Genomic DNA, 12,222 nt, shown 5'->3' with positions numbered 1-12,222 from the left:
CCAGCTGGAGATAGAGAATACTGGCTAAGGCTGGTTGCAGCACAAATAATTGATGCTCTCTATCTCTGCCTGCTGGCAGATGGGCATAACCCATTAGTCTGGACTGATCCTTTGGTGATGTAATAGACCTGTCTTTAAAAAATAGGTTTAACACAGGAGCATATTTGTCCTTCTAACCTAGGGGGTCCTGTTACAAAATTGTCCTCTAAAAGCTTAAACTGGTCAAAAAGACAGAACCTTATCAGAGGGCAATGCAGTTTTAGTAATGATCTTATGCTTTCAGATTATATTGTAGGGTCTGGGGTATAAAAATTGTTTAACAGTGCTTTTCTTTTAACCTAAAAAAACTTGTTAGTTTGCTTTATTGTGTTGGTTCATTTCTTATCTAATCAGAAAAAAACAGAAAGCATGGCACGTTCAAAACTTCCAATCCCCAGAATTACAGAAAAGGTGGTGCTGTTTACAGTGGACACAGCAGCAGGAAAACCCACACTTGTTCCTTCCCAATATATGTAACACTCTTACTTGCTCTTTCAGTTTGATTATCTCTTCTTGGCAAGATACTTTTTCATCTTCTGCAAGTTTTCTTAGATCTTCACTTTCATCTAGAAAAAGATGAGTCCATAATGTTAATAGATGATCAAAGAAAACATCTGTATTAAAGTACCCCCTAAATGTACAACTGCATAAGGGGGAAAAAGTCAGTCACCCACAAAAACTGTGGAAAAGCCAAGCAAATGGCAAAGCCGAAGACAATTATTTAGGAATTCAACTGAACCTACTAAAGAATTATTACTATTACAATATCTGCATTCAAAATCCCCTCCTTTTTAATACAATTAATATTGTATCCAGAAACTTCAGACTGGAGAATCCAACTGGGAAACTGTAGTTATTAAAACAGCTGTCAGAGGAAGAGTTCTCTATTCAAAAATATGGCCCTTATGAATGGATTCTTCCAGCAACCTTAGAGGAGCCCAATCTCTGCATTTTAACAAGCATTTAGTAAAAGGGTAGTTACTATGCGGATTCAATTCCCCGGTTTCGAACTGCTCAACCATGAAACAAACATACCAAGTCTATTTCCCTGTCACGAAATGCCTAGCACCCACCTGGGGCTATCCCTGTGGTCACTTAGAGGGTTTGTCCCCAGCACTGCTCAAGCCCACCTGAACTTGGGCACATGCTCTATACTAGCCCCCTCCTCCCACCAACTGGGTTCCACTTGCCTCTAGGCAAGTCTCCCACTTTCAAGTTATTTCCCAGTGATTTCTAGGTTACTGGGGCTATACCCATAGGGGTCCCCACAGTTCCTGGAAAGCACCAACTGACTCAACACACAAACTACCAGGATTCTTAGTCCAGAACAACAGAGCCAATAAACTAACAGATTTATAGAACAGTGAATGCTTGAAAACCAGGTGGAAAAATAAGCAATAGCAGGTAACTGAATAAGGATCAATATTAAAAACTGGGTAGCACCTGGGGAATTTCAGGAAAATAACAGCTTTAAAACACAAAACAAACACCATTTGCTGGCCAATTAGGAGAAATATGCTTCATAAAATAATTAATATTTATTAAGGTGTTCAGCGCTGCATGTGTCTGGTAGCGCTATACAAATGCTAATAATAATAACTAGTAAAAAAGCCCCGTTTCTGATGCAAATGAAACGGGGGCTAGCAAGGTTTTCTTCTGTGTGCATGTGGGAGTGTGTGTGTCCCTGCCCTCTCTCCCTTCCCCTGTGCTCTCTGTCCCCTCCCCCCTCGGAGTCGTCAAGTCCTTCAGTGTTAAGTTTCCTGATGTGTTTGTGTTACAGAGATAGTGAGGGCTTCTGCCTTCTTTCCCCCCCCCCCCCCTCTGAGTCCTTCACTGTTACAGAGAGAGCGATTTGATTTCGTGCTTTGCTGTGTTTTCCTTCACTGTTTGTGTTAGAGAGAGAGCGAGGGCGGGGCAGACATTCATGGGGAAACCGGATCTCTCTCCCCCTTCACACTTCCGGCTGGAGGCTTCATTTAGAACGTTGGTGGTGCCTTTTATATATAGAGATAATATTTATTTGTAACATTTGTATCCCACATTTTCTCACCCATTAGCAGGCTCAGTGTGGCTTACAAAATACTGTAAAGGCGAATGCCAAGTACGGTAGGGTAAACAAATATAGATTGAAATAGGGGTCAGGTAAGGTTAGGGTATAAGGTACAATAAGGGTCAACGATAATAAGGAATATATAATGTCCAATACGATCTAAGGTTATGTTGTGTTGCAGAGTTGATGCATTTAAGTAGGGTCAGTGGGATAGGCCTTGCAAAACAGGTAAGTCTTTAATGATCTCCTGAAGTTAAGATGGTCATAAATTGTTTTCACAGTCTTTGGTAGTGCAGTCCACATTTGTGTGCCTAAATAGGAGAAACTGGATGCATAGGTTGATTTACTATAGCTCACAGGCTTAGAAACCCATTGTTTTGTCACACTCTCAAAAATACTTCTATAGAAAAGGGGTTATGTTGGCATGGCTGTGGTTTCCCTGGAAATCACCTTCACCCTTCAACCCTCTCCCTCAACCAACCAACCCAGGCGTCTTTCTCCTCCTTTCCTGATATCACCGAGGAGGAAACCGTCCGCCTTCTTTCCTCCTCGAAATGCACCACTTGTTCCTCTGATCCCAATCCCACCAACTTACTTAACACCATCTCTCCTACTATCACCCCCTCCATCTGTCATATCCTCAACCTCTCTCTCTCCACTGCAACTGTCCCCGACACCTTCAAGCATGCCGTAGTCACGCCACTCCTCAAAAAACCATCACTAGACCCTACCTGTCCCTCCAACTACCGCCCCATCTCCCTCCTACCCTTCCTCTCCAAGATACTTGAGCGCGCAGTCCACAGCCGCTGCCTTGATTTTCTCTCCTCTCATGTCATCCTCGATCCGCTTCAATCCGGTTTTTGCCCTCTTCACTCGACAGAAACAACACTCTCTAAAGTCTGTAATGACCTGTTCCTTGCCAAATCCAGAGGCCACTACTCCATCCTCATCCTATCCGCCGCATTTGACACTGTCAATCATGACTTACTTCTTGCCACACTGTCTTCATTTGGGTTCCAGGGCTCTGTCCTCTCCTGGTTCTCCTCCTATCTCTCACACCGCACCTTCAAAGTTCACTCTCATGGATCTTCCTCCATCCCCATCCCCTTATCTGTTGGTGTTCCCCAGGGATCTGTCCTAGGACCCCTTCTCTTCTCAATCTACACCTCTTCCCTGGGCTCCCTGATCTCATCTCATGGTTTCCAGTATCATCTCTATGCTGATGACACCCAACTGTATCTCTCCAACCCAGACATCCCCGCGGAGACCCAGGCAAAGGTATCGGCCTGCTTATCCGACATTGCTGCCTGGATGTCCAACCGCCACCTGAAACTGGACATGTCCAAGACCGAGCTTATCGTCTTTCCACCAAAACCCACTTCTCCTCTTCCTCCACTTTCTATCTCAGTTGATAACACCCTCATCCTCCCCGTCTCATCTGCCCGCAACCTCGGAGTCATCTTTGACTCCTCCCTCTCCTTCTCTGCGCATATCCAGCATAGCCAAGACCTGTCGCTTCTTCCTCTTTAACATCAGCAAAATTCGCCCTTTCCTCTCTCTGAACACACCACCCGAACTCTAGTCCACGCTCTCATTACCTCTCGCCTTGACTACTGCAACTTACTCCTCACCGGCCTCCCACTTAGCCATCTATCCCCCCTTCAATCTGTTCAGAACTCTGCTGCACGTCTCATATTCCGCCTGAACCGATATACTCATATCACCCCTCTCCTCAGGTCACTTCACTGGCTTCCGATCAGATACCGCATTCAATTCAAGCTTCTCCTTCTTACCTACAAATGCACTCAGTCTGCTGCCCCTCACTATCTTTCTACCCTCATCTCCCCTTACGTTCCCGCCCGTAACCTCCGTTCACAGGATAAATCCCTCCTCTCAGTACCCTTCTCCACCACCGCCAACTCCAGGCTCCGCTCCTTCTGCCTCGCCTCATCCTATGCTTGGAACAACCTTCCTGAGCCCTTACGCCAAGCCCGCTCCCTGCCCGTCTTCAAGTCTTTGCTTAAAGCCCACCTCTTCAATGCTGCGTTCGGCACCTAACCCTTACCATTCAGTGAATCCAGACTGCCCCAATTTGACTGCCCTTATCGGACCGACCGTTCACTTGTCTATTAGATTGTAAGCTCTTTGAGCAGGGACTGTCTCTCTTTGTTAAATTGTACAGCGCTGCGTAACCCTAGTAGCGCTCTAGAAATGTTAAGTAGTAGTAGTAATTTGTGGTGAGTCTGCCCTGGGATAGTTCAATTCTGGAGGCTAGAAAGGGAAAATATCAGTGAGATCTTGAGCAAGGATGTGGTAGTCACGTCACTGCTTTCTGTACTGCAATGCCGGGTGGCATTTGACATTTCCTCATAAAGAATGTTTATTAACTTATCAGCTACTTCATGCCACCTGCTACGCTATCGCAACTTTTGGAAAGAGGATCCCAAACTTATTTGTGTCAAGGAAGTAATATAGTAAATGACAGCAAATTTTGTTACATTTGTACCCCACATTTTCCCACCTTTTTGCAGGCTCAATGTGGCTTACATGGTACCGTGAGGCGTTAGTCACCTCCGGTAATGAATCAAATCAAAGTGATGTTATGGTCGAATGAAATTCATGTGTTACAGACACATTAGGGAATCGTAGAGAAGAAGAAGAGTTATATACAGTGGTGGAAATAAGTATTTGATCCCTTGCTGATTTTGTAAGTTTGCCCACTGACAAAGACATGAGCAGCCCATAATTGAAGGGTAGGTTATTGGTAACAGTGAGAGATAGCACATCACAAATTAAATCCGGAAAATCACATTGTGGAAAGTATATGAATTTATTTGCATTCTGCAGAGGGAAATAAGTATTTGATCCCCCACCAACCAGTAAGAGATCTGGCCCCTACAGACCAGGTAGATGCTCCAAATCAACTCGTTACCTGCATGACAGACAGCTGTCGGCAATGGTCACCTGTATGAAAGACACCTGTCCACAGACTCAGTGAATCAGTCAGACTCTAACCTCTACAAAATGGCCAAGAGCAAGGAGCTGTCTAAGGATGTCAGGGACAAGATCATACACCTGCACAAGGCTGGAATGGGCTACAAAACCATCAGTAAGACGCTGGGCGAGAAGGAGACAACTGTTGGTGCCATAGTAAGAAAATGGAAGAAGTACAAAATGACTGTCAATCGACAAAGATCTGGGGCTCCACGCAAAATCTCACCTCGTGGGGTATCCTTGATCATGAGGAAGGTTAGAAATCAGCCTACAACTACAAGGGGGGAACGTGTCAATGATCTCAAGGCAGCTGGGACCACTGTCACCACGAAAACCATTGGTAACACATTACGACATAACGGATTGCAATCCTGCAGTGCCCGCAAGGTCCCCCTGCTCCGGAAGGCACATGTGACGGCCCGTCTGAAGTTTGCCAGTGAACACCTGGATGATGCCGAGAGTGATTGGGAGAAGGTGCTGTGGTCAGATGAGACAAAAATTGAGCTCTTTGGCATGAACTCAACTCGCCGTGTTTGGAGGAAGAGAAATGCTGCCTATGACCCAAAGAACACCGTCCCCACTGTCAAGCATGGAGGTGGAAATGTTATGTTTTGGGGGTGTTTCTCTGCTAAGGGCACAGGACTACTTCACCGCATCAATGGGAGAATGGATGGGGCCATGTACCGTACAATTCTGAGTGACAACCTCCTTCCCTCCGCCAGGGCCTTAAAAATGGGTCGTGGCTGGGTCTTCCAGCACGACAATGACCCAAAACATACAGCCAAGGCAACAAAGGAGTGGCTCAGGAAGAAGCACATTAGGGTCATGGAGTGGCCTAGCCAGTCACCAGACCTTAATCCCATTGAAAACTTATGGAGGGAGCTGAAGCTGCGAGTTGCCAAGCGACAGCCCAGAACTCTTAATGATTTAGAGATGATCTGCAAAGAGGAGTGGACCAAAATTCCTCCTGACATGTGTGCAAACCTCATCATCAACTACAGAAGACGTCTGACCGCTGTGCTTGCCAACAAGGGTTTTGCCACCAAGTATTAGGTCTTGTTTGCCAGAGGGATTAAATACTTATTTCCCTCTGCAGAATGCAAATAAATTCATATACTTTCCACAATGTGATTTTCCGGATTTAATTTGTGATGTGCTATCTCTCACTGTTACCAATAACCTACCCTTCAATTATGGGCTGCTCATGTCTTTGTCAGTGGGCAAACTTACAAAATCAGCAAGGGATCAAATACTTATTTCCACCACTGTAGTGTTCATTACGAGCTTTGGTAAAGACTATGGTCCACCTGGACTGCCCAATGATGTGGTTAGACTTGTACCTGCTGTTTCGTGCAGGTTACCCATCTCTGTGCTCTGTTTAAATTGTGGCCATTTAAGTTTTGCTTTGATTTCATCCTCTTTCTACATAGAGATCCTTTGTGCTTATCCCACATTATTTTTAATTCCATAACTGTTTTTGACTCCACCACTTCCACCAGGCAAATAGTTTCAGGCATCAATCACTACCTTCCATGTCTGCGAAGACTCCCAGTGGTTTCAAGCATTGTACTCGGTACAACCAAACCATCTCGGGGAACATCACCCATTCTTGGTGTCTTCAGTGCCAGGGGCCCAACCATAGCCTGGCCAAATGTATCCTCTGCCTTCATATGAAAAAGAGGACTCAGGTTTCCCGAGAGGCTCAATGAATCAAGATTTTTGGAGCCTGGTCCGATCTCTCAACGTCAGCATTGGAATTGAGGTCGGAGGCGTCGGTATCAATGTCGAGCGTTGCACCGACATTAGGAGCCCAGGTAGGGATGGCTGCTTTGAGGCCCTGTAACACTGGGAGCAGTGAGGCACCGAGTGGGTCTCCACCTGTCTCAAGGCCTTCTGCTATGCAGGCCCCCTGGGACTGCCCATTGTTGGACACGACCCCGAAGCAACAGGAGGATTCAACATCATCCTCATCGGCACCGAGAAGCATGGGTGACGTGCATCAGGCGAAGGCCAAGGAGCACCAACAATGATCTCCTTCAATGCATGGTGCCGGGAGCTCTGGGGCACCGAGGGATTCGGCACCCCAGAAGTGTAGACGGTCTATAATCCAACTCTACCCTCCTATGCCCATTTTATTCTGTTCCAGGCTGCACTCTCATCTAGTTTGTATAAAGTTTCAAGTTAATTTGTGTTAAGTCCTCGCCGTTGCGAGACCCAATTGACCACTATTTGTTGATTTGGGTGAGACTGGATGCTAAGGATTCCCCATCTGTGAGAATAAGCAATCCTGCTTGTCATCGGAGAAAGCAAAGATACTTACCTGTAGCAGGCATTCTCCGAGGACAGCAGGCTTCTTATTTGCACAATTCCGCCCACCTCCCCTTGGAGTTGTCTTTTAGACATTTTCATTTAGTTTTTTTTTAGCTTTTGTATTAAACTGAACCTGCGCGTTCACTCGACGGGCGGGAAGGCACTGGTGCATGCACACTGGAGCACAGCTCGTGCTTCTCAAAGCTCTATCTTCTACTGTGGCAATTTTGCCGGCCAACGCAGGAACGGCGTCTACCCATCTGTGAGAATAAGAAGCCTACTGTTCTCAGAGAATACCTGCTACAGGTAAGTATCGTCGCTATATGTGGCTGGCAAGTGACAAATTGCTGACTGCGACTCTGATCCAAGATGGCGTTTGTGAAGGTCGCATGAACGCCAGCTCCTGCTGCCCGTTGCGAAATTTCAAGCGGATAACTTACCTATTTTACAATGGGTAAGAGAAAGGGGAAGCTTGGAATACCCTGCTCCACGGGTCAGGCGAATCCCCCAGCCGCTCGTCAAACGACGCTAGAGCAGTCAGGTCTGGTTGTTCAGAGGATTCAAGCTGGCGCTTCGAGCGGTCAAACGGAGATCTTGGACCTTAGCACAGAGGGAGTGTCACTGAGCCCCCCTCTGAGGATAACCCCCTTGAGACCCGGAGGAATTTTGTTGGAGACGGAGAACCAGCCGAAGGTGGTATCCGGAAGTGTGACCCCTTTGGTTGGCAGTGGAGACCCCGTAGCTACTTCGTCTCCGATCGGAACATCATTGCAGGCAGGCTTGATGCCGAAGGCCTCTCAGCCTGTATGGAATCGGGACGAACCCTCTGTGGGAAATCGGGAGATAGTGAAACCAGCGGTTATCACCATGGACTCCATTTGGGAGGCAATTCAAGGGTTAAACGCCACGCTACTCCAGGTAGCAGGTTCTATGGAGAAGTTGTCACAGGCTCAGATTGAGATATCCGGAAAGGTGACTGAGCAAACATCTAGGGTGGACTCCACTGAAACTGAGGTAAACTCTAATAAGAACTTTATTCAAGCTATAATGAAGGACAATAATGTTCAAAGGAAAAAAATTGAATATATGGAGAACCAGCAGAGGAGAAATAACCTTCGGTTTTTGAATTTCCCCAAGTCCCCATTAATCCCTGCCAAAGAGATGTTGAAAAAGTATTTCATTGAAATTCTGGGGATTCCCTCAGAAGCTTTTCCTCCATTAACTCGAGTTCTTTACATCTCTGGGTCAGCTAAATTTAACTCAGTTCCTCGAAAATTCAATGGAGGTTATCACAGAGAGGACGACACTCCTGGTAGCTTTTGCTCTGGAACTGGACCGCAATAATATCTTTAGGTTGTTTTTCCGCCATATTTCTACACCCTTTTTGGGTTCGAAAATTCAGGTATTTCCTGATCTCTCTCGAGAGACACAAAGAAAAAGGAAAGACTTTTTATTATTAAAAGCAAGAGTCCTACAATTGGGTGGGACCTTTAATCTCAAGTTTCCATGTAAATGCTGTATTTCCTTACAATCTACTAATTATATTTTTTTCGAACCTGAAAAACTTAAAATATTTATTGCTAGCAAGGAGTAATTTGGCGCTAACTTGAATTGTAATTATCGGCTGCCCTGACTTGAGTTCTTGCCCTTTCCTGTTAAAACCTATTCTTTTGAGTTTAAATATGTACCTATATCTTGGATCAATAATATGTGGTCTAATATAATATATTGTTTTTTCCTTTTCTTTTCCTTTCTGGATATATGTCTATGAAAATTAGACTTTTGTAATGCCATTTATGTTTATGATGTAAATGTAATGAAAAATCAATAAATAGAATATATAAACAAATTGCTGACTGCCCTGTTTGTATTGCCAATATTTAATCAGGAAAGAGTGTAACCTGCATGGAGTGACATGTGCAGCTCCAGCCTCGTTGGACTGACTGGACAGTGCAGCACAAATAGCATACTAATGTAGACAAAAGGATTTAAATGAGGTCTTTTCCTTTTCCCTCCGATGCTCAGAAAACATAGCCCTGAAGAAGGGCACCCTTACCGCAGAAAACTTAGCGCCAGCTCAGAGAAGGCATTGGGGTTTTTGAAGAAAGGATTCCCACCTTTCTTTTGCTCGAAATCTGCCACATTTTCTCTCTCCTACCTCTACCTCGGATAAATAAAAAGCAGGAAAGTTGAATCTGCACAAGAGGAAACGTGCCACTTTTCGCAGTTGCTCCTTTTTTAAAGCTTAGGATAAAGAAGAGAGCTTTCCATTATAACAGCTTGACTGCATGGCTAGGATCTCAATAAAAAATCTCTAATGTTTAATACTTGAACTGAAGCTCTGTGGTCACACTGCGTCTCCCCCCATTTGACTGGGCATGAGCACAATAACTTTGCTTACCACACTGCTCTTCTGCGCACGCCCCAGGCACAATCCTCTCCCTTAACTTTCTAATGATCTACGCTAACAAAGCACATATCGTTTGCATACTATTGGCATCAAGCATTAAGTAGTTATTTTTCGGCACTGCTCTCTGTACAGCGCAGGAGTTTTGAGCATCTCTTCCCGCGAGAGCAAAACTCATGTGTTCATATATCATAGAGTGCAAAAAAGCAGGGATCTCATTCATATACACAACTTAGTAAATATACAAACCTACAACCTGTCACACACATATATCACAAGCTGCCCCATTCAATGGGGGCAGAACAGCCATCACTTATTATGTTACAATTAAGAAAAAGCAGGAATGCAAATATTTTTAGAGGAGTAGGCTACATTTTTCTGTTTAAAAACCCTCATTTTGGCCAATGTCCTAAAGTTAATGCAGGGAATTTCTTCAGGATGCTCAGGGGTACTGATACTGAATACTGGCACCTTTGCCTGCTAAAATTGACCCTTGGTCCCAATATTATTGAAAAAGTTCAGGCTCTGCACACCAATTCAGCCTTTTCATAGGTTATGTGGCTAGTTGCAGGGGGCCTGGCTATTGTGGAGTGGGTTCCTCAATGATTACCCCCAAAGGATGGCCTGACATTTAAAATAGCAGCACCTTTTGCCTCAGAAACAAAAAAAAACACTGTCCCACTGTGTGAGATCAGGTTAACTTAACATAACCTCGCCTACCCCCATAAAAAAAAATAATTGCAGATCTCCTGTTCAAACTTCTTCTACTAACCTATAAATGTCCTCACTCTGCTGCTCCCCAGTATCTCTCCACACTCGTCCTTTCCTACACCCCTTCCCGTGCACTCCGCTCCATGAATAAATCCTTCTTATCTGTTCCCTTCTCCACTACTGCCAACTCCAGACTTCGTGCCTTCTGTCTCGCTGCACCCTACGCCTGGAATAAACTTCCTGAGCCCCTATGTCTTGCCCCCATCCTTGGTCACCTTTAAATCTAGGCTGAAAGCCCACCTCTTTAACATTGCTTTTGACTCGTAACCACTCGCCTCCACCTACCCTCCTCTCCTCCTTCCTGTACACATTAATTGATTTGATTACTTTCTTTTTTTGTCTATTAGATTGGAAGCTCTTTGAGCAGGGACTGTCTTTCTTCTATGTTTGTGCAGCGCTGCGTACGCCTTGTAGCGCTATAGAAATGCTAAATAGTAGTAGCAGTATCAGTCAAGAACAGACCATCGTTCAACCTATATTGTACTTTTGATCTTAGCCAAAACTCGGCCACAGCAGCGACTCATCACTTTCTTCAAAACAGAGGACAGCTACTGCAGTTGTCTGCAGGTACTCTTCCTACCAAACACAAGACAGACAGAAACAGGAAAACAACGCATGCGGTGAAAGTAGGTGAACGCACCATCCACTTCCAGGCTCTCACCTGTCTGCATCAGTCCGTCGAGTTCGCGCACCTCGCGCTCTCTAGCCCTCATCCGCTGCACCAGCAAGAGCAGTTCGTGCAGCCGCAAGCGCGAGCCACCACCGCCCCCTAGCCGAGGCCCCGCTTCCTCCAACCTACTCAAGAAGCTCTGCAACGGTTGCTGCTGGAATGCATCTCCCAAACGGGGCAGAAAGCTGGCGCTGCAGGGTCGTCTCGAGGTCCGATCTGCCGCTGTCCCCACATCCAAAACAAAGCTCGGCACAATACGGATAGGCTGTGTGAAAGTGGTGCACAACCATCCAGTTACACGCAATGTATTCCGGAACAAACTCATGATTACCGCCGTTCACGCTCTCAACCTCACAACTCCTAGAGAATGATCTACGGAGGCTCGTAAGGGAGTTGTAGCACACGTTCACGTTGGCGGAAGCACACTGCAGCCATGTTGAGTGTGGCCGAAGTGTACTTAGCTGGCAGGATTACAATTTAGTTCTGTGGTTTTGTTAATGCCATGGCTAACTTTGTTCAGACAATGGAAATTAAAGAGTCGGAAAGCCTCTACCCCTTCTTTTATAATGTATTTTATTATTGTTATTTTTGTCTATGATAGAAAGCTCAGTACCTGTAGAACGAGCTCCAAATTTATGGTTTTTATTTTCGTCATGTTAAGTGAGAGTTTATAGTCCCATGTTGGTCTTGGTCAGTTTTCTGGGATTATAAATGTTATTATCTGTGGGTACTTTTTCAGAGAGAACAGTGGGCTACGCAATATGGTTGACTACAGGGTACAGCATAACAGGTAGGGTAAAGGAGAAAGAGTAGGACATTTGACATTGATTTTCAGCACAGAACATCAAACTCCCCCACCCCCACCCCCTTTTGCAAATGCCGACGACAGCCCATTCACTTTGAATGGGCTGTGTGAGCATTACCGCACTGGCAGCCAATAGCGCAGCATTGTAAAAGGGTGAGTTAGAAGCCTTTTACTAA

At 45.3% G+C, this 12,222-nt stretch overlaps 1 protein-coding gene across 2 annotated transcripts in view; it reads right to left on the bottom strand.

Annotated features, from left to right (window-relative positions):
- The window catches only part of MTRF1L (mitochondrial translational release factor 1 like), a 72,401-nt gene extending 60,808 nt beyond the window's left edge, over window positions 1-11,593 (bottom strand). The window contains exons 1-2 of one of the 2 annotated variants that reach the window (XM_030195506.1): window positions 11,212-11,593; window positions 526-605 (exon numbers count right to left, since the gene is read on the bottom strand). In XM_030195506.1, coding sequence (XP_030051366.1) covers window positions 526-605; window positions 11,212-11,566 — 435 coding nt within the window. In that variant the 5' untranslated portion in view covers window positions 11,567-11,593. The remainder of the gene's footprint in view (window positions 1-525; window positions 606-11,211) is intronic. The other variant, XM_030195507.1, reaches the window with a different exon arrangement.
- Between the last annotated feature and the right edge of the window lie 629 nt (window positions 11,594-12,222).

The sequence above is a fragment of the Microcaecilia unicolor genome, chromosome 3 (genome assembly GCF_901765095.1).
Source record: "Microcaecilia unicolor chromosome 3, aMicUni1.1, whole genome shotgun sequence".
Classification (NCBI taxonomy): domain Eukaryota; kingdom Metazoa; phylum Chordata; class Amphibia; order Gymnophiona; family Siphonopidae; genus Microcaecilia; species Microcaecilia unicolor.
Note: the sequence above shows the minus strand (reverse complement) of the source record. Positions and strands in the feature narration are given on the sequence as shown.